Consider the following 23,258-nt stretch of genomic DNA (forward strand, 5'->3'; position numbering starts at 1 on the left):
AAGTTATGGTGATGGCAAGAGTATTTTGGATCAACTTTGTCCCATATAGGTGGCATACCTCACAGGAAGAAGCGTCTGGGTTCGATTCCCTGTCCAAGCAACCAGGGTCCTTTTTGTGTTGAGTTTGCATGTTCTCCCTCTGTCTGGGTGGGTTTCCTCCAGACGATCCAGTTTCATCCCACAGTACAAAAGCATGCAGTCAGAATTATTGGAGCTACTAGAAACTGCCTTAAGTGTGTGTTTGTGTGTGTGTGTGCCCTGTGATGGATGGGCAACCTGTCCGGGGTGTTTGCTGGGTGTTAGTGGTGTTAGTGGAGGCAAGTTGTAAGGTCCAGTGTAAACGACTTCCTCGCGTTCCGTGTTTTCGGGCGGCACTGGACCCAAACCAGAACCAAGCGGCTAATAATAAAAATGATTTAATGACTAAATGTATTATTTATTTATTAGGACGTCCTGTTTTACACACTTTTGGTTACATTCATGACAGGACCGATAGTTACTGCTTATAGAAGATTCATCAGTTCACGTCTTGAATGTCAAACACAGTCATGGACAATTTTGTATCTCCAGTTCACCTCACTTGCAGGTCTTTGTACTGTGGGAGGAAACCGCAGCTCCCGGAGGAAACCCACACAGACACGGGGAGAACATGCAAACCTGGGGATCAAACCGAGGACCTTCTTGCTGTGAGGTGACAGTGCTTCCTACCGAGCCACCATGACTAAATCATCGCAGGATAAATGTAAGTTCATCATAACCGGCAGAGAGAGTTTTGAATATGATGTTGTGTGTAAAGTGTTAGGAAACGTGAGGAGGGTTAGGGTTCCACAGCTGGTGTTTTTCTGAATGAGAACTCGCCCCAGATCACGTGTTCTGATCTAGATTAATCGGTTTTTGGAAAAGATGGGTGGAAAAACGAGGGGGAAAATGAATGATTTTAGCAGGTGTGATGTTAAAGGATGTGTGTGTGAGTGTGTGAGTGCTGATCGGAGAAGATCTGACCGGCTTCAGTGACGTCGTTTACGAGATTGGAAAGTTGTGTAGACCACGTTTCCAACGTCGAGGCTGAGTGTGTGAGTGTTTATATTTGTGAACATATGCGGGTACGAGTGTGTGTGTGTGTGTGTGTGTGTGTGTGTGTGTGTGTTTGCACCTGTGTTTTTGTTATTCGTGTCACTCTGGGTTAGGGCTTCTCACCCCCCTTGTTATCCCTCTTTATTTTCTCTCTGGTTGGTTCTCAGACAGATAGCAGGTGTACGAGGCCTCGCCGAGCCTCTGCTCACATTCTGAGAGTCTGCTCGCGTCTCTTGATCGACAGGCCTTTCCGTTTCGAACCCACAGCGTACAGGTTTTATCTTCTCTCTCACTTTTCCTCTCTTCTTTTTTTCCCCTCACCTAATAAAACAATAGTCAGCTGAGAACAATAAAACGAACGATCTTATTCTTTACCTTCTGTTCACTCTTTATTACACGAACGTAGAAGAAGACGGATCAGGGATTTCTTTCTTACACAGAAGCCTCTGAGCTCACGGCCATGTAAAGCTTGCTTGACTGTGGACAGTGTCCCCCACTCTGCCCCCCAGCTTTTTTTGTCTATTTTATCCCAATTTATTGTAGTGTAGTGGGGGATCCCTGCAGTCAAGGTGGGTATATTGTTGCTCACGCCTCCTCCGACCCACACGCAGCCCTTAGCGGAACCCTTTTTCACCCATGCATTCTGCACAGGCACCTCTCTACCTGCCAATCAGGGTCCTTACACAGCGTTTGCAGACCCCACCCACATAGTCCGGTCATCCCGCCCTAGCAGACACGTGTCTGCTGCAGGCACTGCCAATCATGCCCGCTAGATGGCACCCAGCCGACCGGTGGCAACGCCGAGGAGTTCAGAATCTCGGCGCTGGTGTGCACAGTGGGTAGCGCTGTCACCTCACAGCCAGAAGGGCCTGGGTTTCATTCCCATACTGGGCAGTCAGGGTGTTTTTGTGTGGAGTTTCCACAGACATGCAGTCAGGAACAGTTCAGGTACTATCTTTAGGACAACTTCAGCAAAATTACAAGGACTCAGAATTGATACTGAGTCAAATTAAAGCTGTTCTGGAAGCTTGTAGTAGCTCAACACTCAGCAAACAATTTATGTTGTTTTTTCTTTAACGGATCACTCGTCTTAGTGTGATGGCGGCTCCTAATTCTGCCCTTTTTACTCATTGCACTGGCAGCTGCAATTCTTGATCTTTACAAATAAAAACTACGCAGAGTTGGGATGCAGAGAGTGATGGGTGGTGGATAATGGGTCGTTCTCTGATTCCCAGTATAGCACCTCTGTGTGTGTATACTGTATATATATTTCTGTAGTTGGGGTTTTTTTTTTTTTGAGGGAGGGGGGGGGGGGGGGGTGGCTCTTGGCAGGCAGGTGGCCACACAGGGGGGCGGGGGGGATGTGAGAGCTGAGCAGCTGTAAATTTAGACCCTGGTCTGAGCCAGGCCTCCGTCTCTGAGAGCCACACAGGAAAGGGTTTTTTACTCAGGAGACCAAGCATCAACACACACACACACACACACACACACACACACACACTTTGCAGCTATTCCTGTGGGGGTCCTGACCATTGAAGAACAGAGTAAAAGCAGGTTAAAAAAGCATGCAGAGAAACAGATGGACTACAGTCAGTAATTGTAGAACTACAAAATGCTTCTATATGGTAAGTGGAGCTGATAAAAAGGACAGTGAGTGTAGAAACAAGGAGGTGGTTTTAATGTTATGGCTGATCGGTGTATAATACAGTATATAATACTTATTTTGTCTGGTGTGGGTGTGTCCGTGCCTACATATGAATTTTGACACCATTATGAGGTTCAGCGGTCCATGATGAGATAAAACAGTCCGGTGCTGGAGGGAAAACAGTTAAAGGCATTTGCATGTGTAGAAGCTACGCTGGATTGTGGAGGGTGAGAGAGCTTTTATAGCTTAATATGCAGTGTGTTGTGATGTTCTCCTAATCAAAGTTTAAACACGAATACGGCTTCATCTGTCATCTCTGATCAGTCTATCAGCACTATATATACAGTATGTACTGTGTATATATATTGAAATCATGTTGTGGAGGGCCCCCCACACCATGGGCCCAAGTGCACCTGCCCCCCCTGCCCTCCCGGTAGTTACGCCCCTGCACAGTGTCATTTACAGGAGATGCAATAGAACGTCTACCTACAGTATCTGCATCTACACTTACATACGGACTAGTAATCGAAAGGGCGCTGATTTAAGACCCTCCACTGCCAGGTTGCCACCGTTGGGCCCTTGAGCAAGGTTGTTAACCTTCACTTGCTTAGACAGTATACTGTCACAGTACTGTAAGTCGCTTTGGATAAAAGCATCTGCTAAATGCCGTAAATGTAAACGAGACATAATGAGTGCAGGTGAACTGCAGATTATAATTAAGCACGTGACATCCCATCATGCTTTGTGGTACATAATATAAAAATGATTCAATTTTCTATCAAAATGGCAAGAGAAATAGTAAAAAAGTAGTTTTAAGGACACAAAAGCAACGTTTTTATTTTATGGGAGTGTTTTCTTCCAGGGTGACTCTTCCCCAAGGCATGAGGGCTAACTAAAATACTACATATGTATAGAATAATAGAAACCATGTACTAGGACTTGTGTTGTTTTTGAATCTTTGCCTAAAAATAGTGAGAGCAGTTACATTATTCAGGGGTGGCATGGTCATCTCACAGTGAAAAGGGCTTAGGTTTGATTCCCATGCTGGGCAGCCAGGGTCCTTTTTGTGTGGAGTTTGAATGTCCCAGTTTTCTCACATATGTCCAATTACTGAGACTGTTATTGTTTGTTTTTCTTGTAATTTATCACTCTACTGGACGCATAATGTTTCACTAACATGAGCAAACTTTGAGAGGTGCATATAGTGTATATTAGAGAGGCGTGTCATCCTCAAATATTCAAATATGCTCAAAATGCCTTACACAATGTTTTACACCTTGGTCACATCCACGACAGGAACGGTAGTTACTCATTACACAAGGTTCATCAGGTCACAAGTTTAATATCAAACACAGTCATGGACAATTTAGTGTCTCCAATTCACCTCACTTGCACGTCTTTGGACTGTGGGAGGAAACCGGAGCTCCCGGAGGAAACCCACGCGGACATGGGGGGAACATGCAAACTCCACACAGAAAGGACCCGGACAAGACAAACTTTGAGAGGTGAATATAGTGTATATTAGATATTAGATATATTCAAATATGCTCAAAATGACCCCTAATTATACTGATGTAAAAAGTATCAATAAATATACAAGGGTTCTTCAAAAAGGCCCAACAGCAACCTGGGGCTTAAACCAGTGACCATCTGATTATTTGTCAAGTACTTTAACCGCTAGTTTAAAACATAACGGTAAATAATAATAAATATTTATTTATTTTATTAGGATTTTAACGTCATGTTTTACACTTTGGTTACATTCATGACAGGAACGGTAGTTACTCATTACACAAGATTCATCAGTTTATATCAAACACAGTCCTGGACAATTTAGTGTCTCCAATTCACCTCACTTGCAAGTCTTTGGACTGTGGGAGGAAACCGGAGCTCCTGGAGGAAACCCACGCGGACACGGGGAGAACATGCTCCACACAGAAAGGACCCGGACCGCTCCACCTGGGGATCAAACCCAGGACCTTCTTTTATACTAATGTAAAAAGTATCAATAAATATACAAGGGTTTTTTAAAAAGGGCCCAACAGCAGCAACCTGGGGCTTAAACCAGTGACCATCTGATTATTTGTCAAGTACCTTAAGCGCTAGTTTAAAACATAGGTATTTTATCATGAATAAACCCAACAGAAAGAACAAATACAGAAGACAAAAAGTTCCAAAACACACTTTATTCACATGGTAGTAAAAATCATATCAAAACTGTAGAAAAAGTATAAAAAAGTGTTTGTACTTATAACTAATACAAAACAAGGCAGCGATTTACCAAAAAACGTCACTGCTGAATGTTTCTGATTGGCCACAACAGTCTCGGTATCAAAAGTACATCGCGATATCAAAAACACAAAGCAACTAGTCATAAAAAACAAGAATTACAGTGTTTGCAAAACTGTGAATACCATCGACACGCTAGGTTACAAAACAAACCATGAAACCAGTGTTCTAATGAAATTCCAGTCGGAGAAATGTGTCGGGGTTAAATTTTTTTTGGTCACTCAGGCCTTGATATGAAAACATGCTCGGTAAACTTTAGGTAAACGATCTGAACACCAATACTTTTTATTTTGTTCACTTGAAATTGTAGCTACGTTTAAATCGTGCCTGACATTACAGGCTTTGATTGGTTCACTCTCTTGAAATGGCAACACTACTGAAATGTGGAGCGCCTTCGTAAGGCCACATCATTTATTTAAAACTTGGTCATGTGAGCTATAAGGCACTTGTACTCTGATCTGAGAGAGTCATGCACTTGTGTGCATAGTCTGTGTTCGGATCACGTCCGGGTCGATTTAAGCCCTAGACGTGATTCTGTGTTTGGTTTATTTTTGTAAGGCAGCACTGCTGGGCTACAGGGTGTAAATCGTGATAATGCTTGAACGATACACTCCTCGTGGTGCACGCCCACTCGTGATCGTGCCTCGCCGTATTCGTGATGCTGTCGGGTCTGGCAGTCGCGAAATCTAGTCGTGTCCAATTCCCAGATTGCATTTCGCTTCCTCTCGTCTGATGTTGAGTTGACCTCCACTCTGACCGAGGAGAGCCGTGTCTACCACATGCTTCCCGAGGCGGGTTCATATGGAGATCCGTATCGCGCACGGAGAGTCACGCACTGATCCCCATTATCCCCAGTCTCATTGCGTAGCGCCATCCATCGCGTCAGTTGTGTTAGACAGCAAGAAAAGGAGAACAGCACTTCACAATCGGGTCGTATCCAATTCCCAGACTGCATTTTGCTTCTTCTCTTCTGCTGCAGACTTCCACTCTAACCGAGGAGAGCCGTGACTAACACACGTCCCCTGGGACATGTGTGCAGTACCGAGACGAGGCAGGTTTGTATGGAGATCCGTATCGCGCACAGAGAGTCACGCAGCGATCTCTATTACCCCCCGTCTCATAGTGCAGGCACCATCGATCGGCCAGCAGAGGTCGTAATTGCATCAGTTAGGTCAGATGGCAAGAAAAAAAGAACAGCACTTCACAATCGAATCGTATCCAATTCCCTGATTGCGTGTCGCTTCCTCTCTTCTGTTCCTGACTTCCACTTTGATCAAGGAGAGCCGTGTCTAACACACGCCCCCTCCGACATGTGTGCAGTACCGAGGCAGAGTGGGTTCGTATGGAGATCCATATCGCGAATAGAGAGTCATGCACTGATCTCCGTTATCCCCCGTCTCACAGTGCAGGCACCATCGATCGGTCAGCAGAGGTCGTAACCGCGTCAGTTGTGAGGAAAACCAACACGACGCTTTCGATTTGCCATAACCGAACCCAGGACAGCGAGGCGGAATACAGCGAGGAAACGCTCGAGTGGCCGTGCACCGTTACTGTTAACACGCACTCAGTGATTGATTAGATTAGCAGGAGGCACGAATACTGGGGTCCAACACTGACGAAGGTGCCCGGCATTGTAAATTATTCTTAATACAAAATAATAAATTATTACAAATTGTTATTTATATTAAAATCCATACAATTAGAGCCCTCATAGACAGTTCATTTCCCATCATATAATACAAAATATATAATACAATATTAATATAAAAGATGACAAATTTAAAAAAGTAAAAAAAAAAAACAAACAAGACAAAACGAAACATTTCTTTGGCTGCCTGACATCCGACTGACGACTCGACGCCTCTCCCAAATTACGTACCACGGTGACCCGCCTCCAACCGAGGAGCGGCCATGAAGTGTTTTTGTTTTTCATCTCTTTCCTTTATTGCGGATCGATTGTCTTCTCGCTCCGTCTCCCTTCTCCCGTCCCCCTACATGACCAGCGTGCGCGAGCAAAAGCTGTTGAGGTATTTGTGCGTCGGTTCGGCGGGCACGAGCTGCTCCTCCGTCTTCCCGCAAAGCACCTGCTCCCACGAGTTCACCTGCTGAAAGAGGCGTTAGAGGAAAGAGATAAAGAGATGAGCGGCGTGGTTTTATGATTTTATGGGGTAATAAAAGAGCTGAATTCATACGGTAAAATAAACACCTTTACAGCCCGTCCTAAATACCATCAGAGTAGCTGGATAACAGTGTTTCACTCTAAATACTGAATCACTTCTGTATTTATTCCCCCAATAATGTAACCAAACTGAGATGTAAAACAGGTTCATGGTCCGGTGTCCAAATACTTTTGGAAAACCTCCTTAACATGTGTGGAGAAACCCAGACTCAAAAACAAACTGACATGGTGGTGGTGTGTGTGTGTATGTTGTGCTGGTATGAGTGGATCAGACACAGCAGCGCTACTGGAGTTTTTAAACACCTCACTGTCACTGCTGGACTAAGAATAGTCCACCAACCAAAAATATCCAGCCAACAGCGCACCGTGGGCAGCGTCCTGTGACCACTGATGAAGGTCTAGAAGATGACCGACTCAAACAGCAGCAATAGATGAGCGATCGTCTCTGACTTTACATCTACAAGGTGGACCGACTAGGTAGGAGTGTCTAATAGAGTGGACAGTGAGTGGACACGGTATTTAAAAACTCCAGCAGCGCTGCTGTGTCTGATCCACTCATACCAGCACAACACACACTAACACACCACCATCATGTCAGTGTCACCTCAGTGCTGAGAATCATCCACCACCTAAATAATACCTGCTCTGTGGGGGTCCTGACCATTGAAGAACAGGGTGAAAGCAGGTTAAAAAAGTATGTAGAGAAACAGACGGACTACAGTCAGTAATTGTAGAACTACAAAGTGCTTCTATATGGTAAGTGGAGCTGATAAAATAGACAGTGAGTGTAGAAACAAGGAGGTGGTTTTAATGTTATGGCTGATGGGTGTATAATGTGTTGTGTTGGAGAGTGCACCGCTCCAGGTCGTAGAAATGGTGTAGAAAAGTGATGGAATTTGTTCCTAAAGTTCTTAATAGATAGAGTTTTAAAAGTGCGGAAACTTTTTGAAGAACCCTCGTATCTCTTTTTATGCTAATACGAAGAACGAACGGCTGAGTCAAACATTTTTGCACCTCGTATCTTTTGCTGCTGTTATTAACTGCATGTTTTGTGTCTGTCTGTGTCTAATCAGGTGTTATTTTCCTTTTATATGTGATTTAAATCTTTCTGTCTGTCTCTGATTTACCTGCACGGGGCTCCCCACGGGTCTGCGTGGAATCTGAGGGGCTTTGTGACCGTCCTCGCTCTTCTCCACTCCAGGCAGCATCAGCACTGAGCTTGTCAACAGGTCCTGCACAACACAGAGTCATTCATTTTAATATTAACACGTGTCTGCCTATGAAGCATTTATGGAAGATGAACGAAGGTCTGTGAGGGGTGAACGGTCACTCACGGGCAGGCTGTGTGTGGGTCCGGATGAAGGGAAGAGCTGAGACTGGAGATTCTGACCCTCCCACTGCAGACAGGCTTGTTCAACCTGTAAATACAAAGCAGGTAGTCAGAACGGATCCGAATATTGGTCGTCACATTACAGCGGTTAAGATTCTGGACTAGTAATCAAAAGGCTGCCGGTTCCAGCCCTACTACTGTCAAATTTTAGGCCTTTAGCAAAGCCCTTAACCCTTTATTGTAGGTACAGTCCATGTTCCATAGCCACTCTAAACATGTGACCTTATAAGCGCATCAGCAAGGATGCAAACAAGGCAGATTCCTCACAGACAGTGACCACAGGGACCTGCTGCACCGCTCTTACAGCATTTTAGTTCTATATAAATATAGCACACAGATATACAGTGTATATATATATACTGTATACACACACACACACAGGGAAATTTCTAGTAGCTCCAATTAACCTGACTGCACGTCTTTGGATTGTAGGAGGTAACCGGAGCACCCGGAGGAAACCTATGAGGACACAGGGTGAACATGAACACAGAAAGGACTCTGGGCGCCCGGATGGGGAATCAAACCCAGGCCCTTCGGGTTGTGATGCTACAGCGCTACCCCCTTAAAAACTAGAACACATGAAAAATAATAATTTCAACTGAATCTAAACAGAAGTTAGAATGTTTGTGGTGTTGGAAGCTGCATTAGTATAACATACACTACATGGACAAAAGTATTGGGACACCCATTCTCCTTTATATACCGGAAATATGCTTTGCAGCAAGTTTAGGGAAGGACCATTCCTGTTCCAGGTCTTGTAAAAAGCCTCCTCAAAAGAGGATCACATGGAGGATTTTGAAATGAGACGTCCAACAAGCTCACAATCAGGTGTCCAAATACTTTTGGCCATACAGTGCATATAAAGTTAAATTTTGGGCCAGAAATGAACAAACCTCTTGTTTAATCTTCTTCAGAGGTGGTTCGTCCAGATGTGCCCTCTCAGCGCTCACCTCACACTCCTGGGGTTCCTGTTTAATCCCCCTGGCCACCGTCGCCTCCGCCGTGGGGCTGTGGACCTGCAGCACATCAGACATTCACCGGGTTAAAAAAAAACCAACCCAAACGTAGTCGCAGGACACGATGCGCTGGTGTTTTACAGAACCAAGGCTTACCCTCTTCAGCGGCCCGTACTTGCCGTCCTGGATGCTCAGCGAGGTTTTGAACGGGGTAGGGGTGCGAGGAGAGCACTCCATAATGGAGCGCCGCAGGGTGGGAGTCCTGAACCTGTAACAGAGACAGAAAGTAAACGTTTAGCTGGTGGTGTTTACGTTTAGGAGTCGGACGGGCACTTTCATCCGAAGCTTAATGTTTAGACTCAATTTCCTACCACTAAAGCATAAACTAAACCCAAAACAGCGAGCGTGTTAGAATAAAGGGTTAGAAAATGTGCCCACTTGCGCCCTATCTGCCACGACGTGTTTATCATCTTAGAACATCAGTAAAAAGTTTAATTTAGCATAAACAAACCCAAACAAACAGCAAACACAAGAACAGCTATTAGTTCCTCCACTGAAAGAGCTTTTTCTGTCGCTGCATTAATAATTAAGTTAGATTTGTATATCTTATTTTTGCATTACATTACAGTTTACTCACTCACACACTTTCTTAACCGCTTATCCAATCAGGGTCGTGGGTGAAAACCGGAGCTCCCGGAGGAAACCCACGCAGACACGGGGAGAACATGCAAACTCTGCACAGAAAGGACCCGGACCGCGCCGCCTAGGTATCGAACCCAGGACCTCCTTGCTGTGCGGCGACAGTGCTCCCCAGTTTTTATTTTATTTCCTCGCACTGTTTTCGCATGATGCTTGTGTGTAACACTGTCATTTCCCTTCAGAAATCAATCAATCGATCTATAAATAAATAAGGCATCATTTCATTATAAAATGGACTTACATTTCATTCTCTTTCTGGTGATGAAGTGTAAGGTCCAGCTGCAGGGACTTCTGGGAGCACACCGACGACGGCGACACCGGAAGGCTCTGACCGTCCGACTCGGGGCTCACCGAGGAGTTTAAGAACTACAAGAAACAGTAAGAAAACACGTCAGATACATCAGACACCCGGACTGAAGCTTAAAAAAACGAGAAAACATCAGAACATCCATCTGCGGCTTACAATGATGCGTGCAGGTTATGAAAGGAGATGTGAAAAAGGGTTTTCGAAATTTCCCCACTTTCTTTTTGCAGAATATGAAACAAGACACTTTTTGTAGTGCTCAGTCATGATCGATTTTTGAACTTTATGAAGATACTGAATCCAGGAGGTCGTGCAGTTCCAGTGACCATTCAGAAACACTTCACTACCCGGACTTCTGTTCTGTTCTGCTGTAATTCAACATTCGCTTATTTACTTTCTCAAAGAACTAAACTAAATATTTGGACTCTTTGGTTGATTTTTCTCATTTAATCTTGCACACATACATGTAACGTTCCTCCTCATGAGGTTTGGGGGGTGTTTCCCCCCTCGTCGTACAGTATTTAAATTCACTGTTTGGTAAAGCCGTGCATTTTATTCTGTGCTAAAATGCTCAGATATACAGTATATGTAAGATAGATTTATATACTGCACTCTTACATGACTGCACACTGTAATTCGAAGTGAAAAAATAGGAAATGAAGAATAAAAAATACTAGTCATGGTGACAGAACAAATCCAGAATTAAAACCTGAGTATTTCATGAGCGGCGTTTCCTACAGATCTGAAATAAACCTGGGTGAGGAGCAGGGTGCTGAAGTTCCTCTTCCTGTATGTAGTGCTAGGTGAGGATTTAGGGCTTTATTTTTTACATATAGGTCTATTAATGTGACATTTTTGACCCAACTGTACTTAAACGCTGCTAAATCTAATGGGGGGAAACTTTTATGGGATGTTACACACACTATATGGCCATAAATATTCAGACACCTGACCGTGAACTTGTTGGACGTCCTATTTCAAAATCAAATGCTATTAAGACACAGTGACCTCTGTGTGATCTTTTAGCTATAACAACAGCCACAATTCTGAGAAGGCTTCTCACAAGGATTTGAAGTATGTCTGTGAGAATTTGTGCCCATTTACTCTGAGCATTTGTATGACTGGGCTCTGATGTTCAATTGATTCCAGTTCAATCCAGAGCTGTTCAGTGAAGGAGGTCAGGAGCTGCACAGTAATGCTGGAACAGTATAGGACCTTCCCTAAACTGTTGATGCGAAGTCTGACACATATACATTCCTTTATAGAACTGATTCATTACATTTATTATTACAATTGTTGTTTAAAGATGATTTTACATGCAGTACTAATTCTTATAATACTATTTTCATGTTTTACCACTGCGTCATCCTGGTCAGGGTCACAGTGGGTCTGGGCACAACCTGTTTTAACACACCCCGGACAGAATGCCAATTTGTCAAGGGGCCTCACCGACCACAGGCAATCACGTCTGTATGTAGACTATGTCGATAGCGTCGATGAGGATTCGAACCCTGGATCCAAGCATCACTTGAGGGCCCGGCTAATATGTCCAGGGTGTTTCCTGCCTTTCACACAGTGAATTGCACCCACTGCGACCCTGACCAGGATAAAGCTGTGGTAAAACACACAATGAATGAATGTTTTATTACATTTATTTAAAGTTTTGGGGTTTTATTTTTCAAGTTTTTGGGATTGGTTAAGGCACTGGACTAGCAATCACAAGGTTGCTGGTTCAAGCCCCACCACTGCACTGTTGGACCCTTGAGCAAGGCCCTTAACCCACAATTGCTTACACAATATACTATCACAGTACTGGATAAAAGCGTCTGCTAAATGCCGAGGCTTCCTTACAGAGTCGATGGCGTCGATGAACTCCGGTAAGACCGCCAGGACTCCGCCGCTGCCGTTGGTATTGCTGCCGCCGCCGCTGCCGTTCGGGCTGTTTGCGTGGCCGTGAGCGCTCTCCTCCGGGAGGCAGCCCTGCTCCTGGGGCGGGGCTGGAACCGACACCGCCACGCCCACCGAGGTGTCAGTCAAGGAGCCTCGACCCCATGTGTAGCTGGCCATGGAGATCTGTGAGAGTGCCAGAGAGAGAGAGAAAGGGAACTTGAGTAGGTGAATGAAGTGCATGTGTGTGTGTGTGTGTGTGTGTGTGTGTGTGTGTGTGTTGCACAAGGAGTTAAACAGAGTTTGTGGTGTGATAAGGGAATGTTGCATCACTTATTCAAGCAGTTAGAATGTGAAATAGACCCCCAGATGCTTCCTCCAACCATACACACACACACACACACACACACACACACTCACGGGTAGTGCTTGTTGTCCCTTCAGTTCGTTCTCTGTCGACATCAGGAGCATCTCGATCTCTTTCACTCGCTTCTCTTTCTCTGGGTCCTCTTCATTATAGTGTTTCTGAAACACACACACACACACACGATGAGTCGAGATAGAAACCGTGCGACACTGTTCCCTTCCACTGCACCAACTCATGTATTTCAGCCGCAATTTCTAGCAGCTGTAATAAATCAGTTATATAGACTAAATTACATGCTTTCAAGGCTGCAGGAAGAGTTTAGGGAAGGCCCCCCTGTGCACAAAGCACAGAGCGCTCACATTAGCCTCGCTGAACAGCTCTGGAATGAACCGGAACATCAACTGAGGCTTTACTTGATTGTGTCAGTGTCCAGCCATACAAATGCCGTCATCTTTTGACTGAATGGGCACAAATTCCTACAGGCATACTACAAAATCTTGTGAGAAGCCTCCTCACGAGAGTGGCTGTTGTTATAGCCCATAACATAAAGGTCACTATGTTTTAATAGCACTTGGTTTTGAAGTGGGATGACCAGCAGGCTCACGGTCAGGTGTCCAAATATTTTGGCTGTTGGGTGTATGTTGATGTATGTTGCTTTAATACAACTGGAAACACCGGGCACAATGTGAGCCAATCCATTGTAGGTCAGCACTGCCCAGTGATGGACTGGCGACCTGTCCAGGGTGTTTCCTGGCTTTCAGTCAATGAATCAGACCCACCGTGACCCTCACCAGGGTAAAGCGATGGTAAAACAGATGATAAATGAATAAATGAATGACTACATGACTACACATTCATTTTAAATGAATAAATGAATCAGCTACATGTTTTGGACAGAGGTCATTTGAATGTAAAAGCTCTTGTGACCCTGGCGCTGTGATGGTCAGTACCGTGGTGAAACCAGTTACCTGTATGGCTGCAGTGCCGTGCTGTGGGATGTTGAATATGTTCAGCTGGAGAGCCAGAGGAAACGGAACCTGCGGACGGACAGACGGAGCAGATGGTGAGTTCACAGGTAACCATACTGACCGTACAGTTCAGAGCCGTGTGACCGTGCGCGTGTCTCACCCGCTGCGGGTCAGAAATGTAGTAGGGGTACTGGTTAGTGATGGGGCTGGCCGACATGGGGCTGCTGCTGTTTGGGGGGTGGCTGTAGTTGAGATGGTGGTGCGGTTTGGTGTAGCCGCCGGTTATGGAGGACGAGGCGACTTTAGCCGTGTGCTGCAGGTAGCCCTCCTGCTCCACCTTACGCCGCATGGTGGAGTTCCAGTGGTTCTTGATGGCGTTATCGGTTCTGGGCAGCGGAGAAGGATTGTTAGACACGGTATTAACATCATTAACACAATTGGGATAAGTGTCGGCTTAAATAAAGCGAGCTAATCGTCTAGGGAGATAAATTACAGTTCACATACTATGGTGGCATTATTCATTATTTAATTCATTCAGTGTTTGTTTCACCACCGCTTAATCCTGGTCAGGGTCGTGGTGGGTCTGATTCATTGGGTGAAATCCAAGAGACACCCCGGATGGGTCACCAATCCGTCACAAGGCACGCACACACTTTGTCCGGTCCTCCCTCCCCGGCAGGCACTGCCGATTATACCCGCTAGATGGCGCCCATACGACCGGTGGCAATGCCGAGTTTCGAACCGAGGAGTTCAGAATCTCGGCGCTGGTGTGCTAGCGGAATATCCCGCTGCGCCACCTGGGCGTACGCACACACACTTTTAAAGGTTCTGCTGCATATTTTTGGACTTGTTGAGGAAACCCACACGGACACAGGGAGAACATGCAAACTCCACACAGAAAGGAATCGAACCCACACCCTTCTTGCTGTGAGCTGACGGCGCTATCCACTGCGCTGCTGTGCCTCCCTTTTTATTCATTAATGTTTAAGTAATTTACTGCAAAAGATATGCTTTTAAATCAGGTAAATAATGATTGAAAAACATAATCCTGATTATAAACTAGCAAATAAATGATTGATTATTATAAAAAAAATTAAAGATACGTTTTAATTCTATTTATAGAGATTTTATTTAACTTTACTTTCTAAAAAAAAAGCTACATTAACTGCCCATACAGTAATATCATAATATTTTATAAGTTATAATAAAATCATATGGCGGAGTATCAGATCTATTTGGTTACATTTACATATTTTCCCTCTTGCCAGGAGGCGATTATCTGCAGAGCCATTAAGCTATTATCATGCAGCACAAATGCAAATCATCTTATAAAACTCCTCTGTTTATTTCTAATTAAACATTTTTTCCCATCATCCCTTTGATCTCTCTAACCTGCCGGGCAGCAGTTTGGCGATCTCGGCCCAGCGGTTGCCCAGCTTCTCGTGCGCCTGGTAGATGATCTGATCCTCCTCCTCCGTCCAGGACGTCTTCTTCACCTCGGGGTTCAGGTGATTGTGCCAGCGCTCGCGACACTGCTTCCCGATTCGACCCTTCAAGTGCTTCGCGATGACGGACCAGCGTTTGGGACCGTACTTCTGCACCAGCTCGATCACCTGAGACACAGAGAGAGAGAAAGAAAGGGAAATGAGCCGGGGCATTATGGGAGCACAGGGGAGATAGGAGGTGGGAAAGGACCCAATACAAACACACGTAAAAGGGGAACTTGAGTTGTGCAAGTGTGTTAAGGCTGCACACAGATAGGGCTATTTGACTAAATATCTGTAGTATCCACCTGCCGCTGAGTGCCGGCGGGTCATAAAGATGCTGATACAGAGGGCGACACCTGCTCCACACGGTTAATTATTACATGTGGCGCAAGTTCCACTCTGGAGCTCACTTCCTGCCGCCAACAATTAGTAGATGCTTTTATCAAAGCGACTTACAGTACTGGGACAGTAAACAGTCTGAGCAATTAAGGGTTAAGGGCCTTGCTCGAGGGCCCAACAGCAGCACCCTGGCAGTGGTGGGGCTTGAACCAGATGTTGGTACAATGACTGACTGTATTGGATTATATTACACCAAAATATTCCATTTTTAAAGCATTGTGAGCTTCATGTACAAAAGTATCTGGACACCTGACCATGAGCTTGTTGGACGTCTCGTTTCAAATACAAACTAGCTAGAACAACAGCCACTCCTCAGAGAAGGCTTCTCACGAGACTTAAGAAATATGCCTGTGGGAATTTGTGCCCATTCAGTCTAAAGATGACAGCATTTTTTCGATTGGGCACTGATGTTGGTCGAGAAGGCCTCAAGTGATCAGTGGGGGCTGAGGTCAGGGCTCTGTCCAGGACACTGGAGCTTCTTGTTGCTTTGTGTACAGGGGAAGAGGAAATGGCCATCCCTAAACTGTTGCAGTATAGTTGGAGGCATTTAGTTTGCATAATTGATGTATTACAACTGTTAGCAATTGTTGTGGCTATACCTATAGCTATCTATCTATATATCTCTATCTATATCTATCTGTATATATCAACATCTATATATGTATATCTATATCTGTATATGTCTATATATCTGTATACGTCTATATGTATATATCTATCGGTCTATATATCCATCTGTATATATTTATATCTATATTACCTATATATCTATCTGTCTATATATCTCTATCTATATCTATATATCAATATCTATATATGTATATCTGTATATCTATATCTGTATACAGTATGTGTATATATCTGTATATGTCTATATCTATATATCTATCGGTCTATATATCTATCGGTATATATTTATATCTATATTATCTATATATCTCTATCTATATCTATCTGTATATATCAATATCTATATATGTATATCTGTATATCTACTGTATATCTGTATATGTGTATATATCTGTATATGTCTATATCTATATATCTATCAGTCTATATATCTATCTGTATATATTAATATCTATATTATCTATATATCTATCTGTATATATTAATATCTATATTATCTATCTGTCTATATGTATATATCTATATGTATATATCTATATCTGTATATCTATAAACCTATGTCTGTATATCTATCTGTCTATATCTATAAACCTATATCTGTATATCTATATCTATTCATCTATCTGTCTATATTTCTATATGTCTATATATATTTATAAAACTGTAATATGCTTGTACTGTACTGATTGTGACAGAACTAACGTGATCGGTGTGTTGCCATGTCTGGCACATACCCGCTGGTCCTCCTCTTTGGTCCAGGGTCCCTTAATCAGCTCAGGGTTGAGGACCTTCTGCCAGCGGTGCTGACACTGGACGTCGGTGCGGTTCTGCGACACACACACACAGAGTAACACGTGACTGACTGAATGGTTAACGTCGTGCGTGAGTGAAAGTGTAATCTCGCTCTTTAATCATGCTGGTTCTCTCTCTATACATGACACCATGCTGCTGGTGTGAAGCCTCCACGCCAGTAAACCGCGCTGACTGCGCTGTATTATCTACCAATCAGACGTCCTCCGTAGCCACCGCGTGCTGGCGGTTATGAGGGCGTGAGACGACCGACATGGAGCACGTTCGAAATAAAAAAACAGTAAATAAAACGTGATTCAGGTTTAGTGATGATCACAACGCTGATGTATTTCTAAAACAAAACAGGTTGCCAGGCTGTGCCCACTGAGCATGTACGTGTGTGTGTGTGTGTGCGTGTGTGTGCGTGTGGCAGCAGGTGCACGGTGGATTCTGAAACAAAGCGACCTCTCCACCCTCTTTGGCTCCGGCCCAGACTCTACCAGCCTGAAAGGGATGCCCAAATATGCAAACCGTGCCATGAAGCAGCACATCTGTACTACCTGATCCTCCCAGCTATTCACATGCAAATCCTCATATCTAGTACACCTCACCCAACCTAAACCCCTAAAGTCCCAAAACACACACACACACACACACACACACACACACACACACACTTACTGGCAGGAAGCTGGCAATGACTTTCCAGTCTTCTGAGCCGTGGTGTTCCACCAGTCTTTTCAACTTCTCATCCTGTGTAGACAAACCAAACTGTTAGAGAGGAGCAAAACTAATAAAAATATCACAAAAACACACTTCTCTCAGAATTCTGTATCTTTCCTTTGGATTTTAAGGCTCAGGTAACGTGTGGCTTGCAACTACAGAGTAAAATGACTAAATAAAATCATTATCAAATATAAAAAACATAGTTTAGACCTACGTCCAGCGATTTGTGGGTCATATAATAATATAGGGGTAGAACATGGGGTATAATTTTGGCTTTAATGGTGAACAAGGTGAGCTAGAGCAGCAGATTGCCGTTTCACCCTGCAATTATAGGATCATATTGCAATATAAGATGCTAGCCATTTAACAAAAGAGTCTGCCATGTTTATATTTGTGTGTATCCCTTATATTGACCAGTGCAATTTCACACGTGTCGGTACATACCTCCTCACGTGTCCATCGTGTTTTCCCAAGGTGGCGCTTTCCTGTTTTGGCCAACGGTGCGTCGTAGTCATGATCGTAAATCTCCACGTCATCCTCGTCTTCGTCACTGCTGTAAACACTGCGGGTCATAGCAAGAAGTCTGATTAATATGTCATGTTTTATTAGAATTTGGTAAAACGTGACATGGAATTAAGTACAAGGTTAAAAGGGCACACAATAAAGAAAGAAAAGAACTTCTGACACAGAAAGGGAACGACGATGACATATGCTGGTGAATTAAAAGCACCCCCCCCAGTCATTCTGTCATGAATAATAGAAAAATCGAGCAATAACACAGTCAAAACAAAAGTGAAGTGGCCGAACCAGTACTGCCAGCCGACTCAGAGAAACCTGTTCTGATGTTTTTGGTTTCCACAGATACACTAAGGGCGAACGCCCGAGTCGCCCTGTTTCCCCACGGCGGCGTGTTCGGGCCTGCTCGGCTCCTGTCACCGCCACATGCTCGGCTGGCTCACCTGGCCGGGCGCGGGCCAATCAGAATCGAGCAGGGCATGTGTGGATTCCAGTGCTCACCTGGCCTTTGTGTCCGTGTTGTGTCAGTGTTGTGTTGTGTAAGCAAAGCGCTTATCATCATGCTTAGCGATCACGATTCCTGATAAACCAACGATCGGGTCGATTCCTCCCAGAAAACAAAAGCTTCTTCTAATGTGGCTGATTATTTATATTATTTATATATGTTTCATTTTGAGATCATGACATGAGTGTAGTTTTATTAAAATTAAAAATCTAATCAAGCAGTACCAGCCTGTGTGAATAAATGTGAATATAATGTAATTAAATGTAATTAAACAGAAATGGAAGCCAGGGGTGCAGGGTTGTTTATAAAGCTTGCAGAGAACCAGGATGTTTTGGACGGACGTGCATGCAAAGCACTTCTGAGCATGTAGGAGGTAAAAACAAGCTGAAGTACATATATTAGTAAAGAGGGGGGCAATGTTGCAAACACGATCTCATGATAAGCGACACGGTCGCAGATGATGTGTTAGGATCAATCATTTAGCTAGTTTGACTAGTTTTACCAATGCAGTCATGTTATGATGAACAAAACCACGAGAGGTGAGAAAACACCTCTGATATGCACAAACTGACGTAACAATGATAATACCTGACACCTGATCATTCTAGTACTCAGAAGACACGCACTGTATCAGAACATTATGAACCCCAGGGCTACACAATCATCAGACACCCCCACCCCACCCCACCACAGTCTGTCCCCTTAAATCACCTACACTTTCTTCATGACTGAAATGACGCCACATTTCATTTAGAGAATCAACAAAAGAATCAACAAAAATGGCTCACAGTAAGATAGTGGTCACTCACTTTTCCTTCTTAGTTCCTAATGTGCACTTCAGTGTACAAGAACAACCAGGTTTTCACTCATATTTTACAGCTGGATGGATCCCATTTGTCCATTTTGGACCCTACTGCATTTCTGCCTGGTTCCTCACCATAACACAACACATATAAGAATAAAATTACATATACAATGTGCAACGTTCAAGATATGAGTAATCCATATAAACTTTTTACTCTATATACAGCTGGACTCAAGTTTAGGGGAAATGCAAGTCTATGGGAACCCAGACTGTCACCTCTATGTCTGGATGTTTTGATGCACTTTTAAGAAACATAAAAAGCTCAGTCATGAATAGAAGCTTCTGGAACCTGGATGGCACTGTCGTGAGTCGAGCGAGCTTCACAGTGCAGTGGGATTCCAGGCTGCGGTGACAGAAAGGCTCCCCCGCCTGCACCAAACACTGGCACCTTTCAATTCTTTTGCAGTTTGCTGCTGATCACATGGACATTGAACAAGAAGGCTTCTTTAAATTTAGGATGCATGAAGGTTTTATTTCTGTAAACAGGCTGCACATGGGTCGAGTGCACGCGTGGACGTTGACGGGCACCGGGGCGCTCGCGTGCCACCGCGTTTCTCCGCGCGCGCTCGGTGTGAAACGTCTCGCGCTTACAATAACCTCCGTGCGCCTGAGAATATTTATATATACTATTTATTTAATAATAATAATAATAATATACATTTGATCTGCATGTAAGGCTAAATAGATGCATTAAGCGCTTTAAAGCTTAAAGTTTAATTGTGCTCATTGATCAGTCACGGGGACGATACGATGGATACGATCACCGAATCATGAACATGATGTAAAAAGCTGCAAAGCTTTCAACAGCGCACCAAAATCATGCAAAACCACAAGTACGAACCTAAATCAGCCCAGAAAACCAAAGGCAACAAGCTTTAACTGGATCAGGAGCAAGTTCAGTTCAGGACTAGAAAAGTGTCCCAAACTCTAATGAAATACACGCCTGTATTCTGTGTTCAGCTCTTTATAACCTCAAAACATCTTTTCTTGATGTGTGTCTTGCAACTACAGTGTTAAATGACTTAATAAAATCATTATTACATTTTAAAACTAGAGTTTGGACCTACGTCTGGTCATTTGTGGGTCATAAAATAGTGGGGTACATGGGGTTTGTTTGTTTATTAGGATTTTAACGTCATGTTTTACACTTTTGGTTACATTCATGACAGTTTACACAAGTTTAATATCAAACAGTCTTGGACAATTTAGTGTTCCCAATTCACCTCACTTGCACGTCTTTGGACTGTGGGAGGAAAACCGGAGCACCCGGAGGAAACCCACGCGGACACGGGGAGAACATGCAAACTCCACACAGAAAGGACCCGATATCTGGGATCGAACCCAGGACCTTCTTGCTGTGAGGCGACAGTGCTACCACTTTGCCATAGTATCATGATCACAAGATGCGAACCATTTAACAAAGGAGTCTGCCATGTTTATAATTGTGTGTATTCCTCGTGCAATAAAGTCACAACCTACAAAGACTTGGATTTGATATTTAGAAGCTATTGGGTCACTAACTTTGCTCTGATCGGGATTAGATTCGTTCTGCAATGCAGCGCAATTTGCAAGAAAACGGGTGAAGCATCAGGCTGCGTCCCGAATTAGCACCAAACAACAGTGTCCTTGCTGCACTGGTTTGGGACGCAGCCCTGTCAGAAAGTCCAAAACTTACAGAAAAACGAAGCTGCACTTGTTCGCGACCCACTGTTCCACACAAACTCCCTGTTCGAGTCCGCATGAATCCGTCTTCATGCCCACAAAACTCCTTTATTTAAAGTGTGTTGGGTATTCTGGACCCGCACTCGCGAGCGCGTGAATGAATTAACAGCGCGAGCTCTGTCCGCGAGCGCACATGCCCGGTATAATCCACCTGTTCCCACTCGCGCGCGCGCACGCACGGACGCACGCAGGCGCGTGGAAACGCACAGAAACTGCACGGACTCCCCCCCCCAATAAAACCACAAGACAGCACACCCAGTCTGATAATCTACCTACTGGTAAGAATTCTGGACTGTATTCGAGCATGCACCCGGTCAACAGAAACAGAAGCGCGCGCGCGCAGCTTACCTGTGTCTCGGCCGCCTCGCCATCCCGGTGCTGGGGAGTAAAGAGGAGTTCGGTGCGCGGGGTTCGGTGCGCTGAAGAGCGTGTCAGGTGTGTGTTTGTGCGTGTGTGTGTGCGCGTGTGCGTGCAGGCGTGCTCGCTACAACTCCCGGTCTCAGCTCTGAGAAGGAAGTGCTCTGACATGACATTAAGTTCACTACTGAGGGGAGTGAGTACACTGTAAACACACACACACACACACACACACACACACAAAAGCTCCCTCCCGCTAAATTTGGCGCGTTACACTCGTGCGCATGCGCGGCGGAGAGTCGCGCTGTCACCAGAGCGCCATTTAGTCTCCGGGTCGCGCTAAACTCGATTTGTTGTACTTTTGGTATTGTTTTTGTTTGCGTAAATGTGCAGGATTTTCTAAGAGAACAATGCAGTAGGAGTGTGTGTGTGTGTGTGTGTGTGTGTGTGTGTTGCATTTCAACCCGAGTTAAAGACATCTGGATCAAAATTGTCATAAATAACATATACATTTACATTTTGGGCATTTAGCAGACGCTTTTATCCAAAGCGACTTACAGTTATGACTGAACACATTTTTGAGCAATTGAGGGTTAAGGGCCTTGCTCAGGGGCCCAACAGTGGCAACTTGGTGGTGGTGAGGCTTGAACCAGCAACCTTTTGATTGCTAGTCCAGTACCTTAACCACTGAGCTATCACATATACAGGCGTTAAACATGGTGCAGTTTATTTACACTAATATACATTTATAATGTATATATAAATGGGGGGGGGGGGGGGGTGCTCCATGACCTGCACTCGCCAGGTCGTTATTATTATATTATTACATTATATCACGGCCAGTGATAGCTCAGTGGTTAAGGTATCGGACTAGTAGACAGAAGGTTGCCGGTTCAAGCCCCGCCACCACCAAGTTGCCACTGTTGGGTCCCTGAGCAAGGCCCTTAACCCTCAATTGCTCATTGTGTAAGTCGCTTTGGATAAAAGCGTCTGCTAAATGCTGTAAATATTACAATATTTTCGCTAAATAAAATTAAAATAACTAAAACTGTGCATTAAAAATACCAGAGTCATTCATATATATATAAAGAAATTTGTTGAGGGGGCCCAAAAAATTTTTTTTGCACTGGGGCCCATGAGCTCCTAGTTACGCCACTGCTTATTGCCTTTAATATATTAAAATAATTCTAATATGAATAAAATGTTTAACAAGTTTGTTTATTAGGATTTTAACGTCATGTTTTACACTTTGGTTACATTCATGACAGAAAACCGTAGTTACTCATCACACAAGATTCACCACTTCACAAGTTTATATCAAACACAGTCATGGACAATTTAGTATCTCCAATTCACCTCACTGGTTTGTCTTGGTGCTCCCGGAGGAAGCCCACACGGACGCAGGGAGAACATGCAAACTCCACACAGAAAGGACCTAGACCGCCCCACCTGGTGACAGAACCCAGGACCTTCTTGCTGTGAGGCGACAGTGCTACCCACTTAC

At 44.3% G+C, this 23,258-nt stretch overlaps 1 protein-coding gene across 1 annotated transcript; it reads right to left on the minus strand.

Annotated features, from left to right (window-relative positions):
- Window positions 1–6,623: 6,623 nt before the first annotated feature.
- Window positions 6,624–21,855, minus strand: myb (v-myb avian myeloblastosis viral oncogene homolog). The gene is made up of 15 exons (XM_063015277.1): window positions 21,746–21,855; window positions 18,234–18,351; window positions 17,745–17,816; window positions 17,009–17,101; window positions 15,151–15,371; window positions 13,919–14,144; window positions 13,759–13,827; window positions 12,844–12,948; window positions 12,388–12,609; window positions 10,474–10,598; window positions 9,690–9,801; window positions 9,471–9,593; window positions 8,522–8,605; window positions 8,315–8,419; window positions 6,624–7,113 (listed from the first exon to the last, which is right to left on the minus strand). Exons 1-15 carry the CDS (start codon window positions 21,766–21,768, stop codon window positions 7,000–7,002), a joined length of 1,812 nt encoding a protein of 603 aa, XP_062871347.1. The 5' UTR covers window positions 21,769–21,855; the 3' UTR covers window positions 6,624–6,999.
- Between the last annotated feature and the right edge of the window lie 1,403 nt (window positions 21,856–23,258).

This window comes from Trichomycterus rosablanca, chromosome 19, assembly GCF_030014385.1.
Source record: "Trichomycterus rosablanca isolate fTriRos1 chromosome 19, fTriRos1.hap1, whole genome shotgun sequence".
In the NCBI taxonomy this organism is placed as follows: domain Eukaryota; kingdom Metazoa; phylum Chordata; class Actinopteri; order Siluriformes; family Trichomycteridae; genus Trichomycterus; species Trichomycterus rosablanca.

Coding starts and splice junctions, on each gene's coding strand:
- myb (XM_063015277.1), bottom strand. CDS start 21,768: ATGGCGAGGCGGCCGAGACACAG. Junction 17,102..17,744: donor TCATTGCCAGCTTCCTGCCA/GTAAGTGTGTGT, acceptor TGTGTGTCGCAG/AACCGCACCGACGTCCAGTG. Junction 10,599..12,387: donor TCATCGACGCCATCGACTCT/GTAAGGAAGCCT, acceptor TGTTTCTTGTAG/TTCTTAAACTCCTCGGTGAG.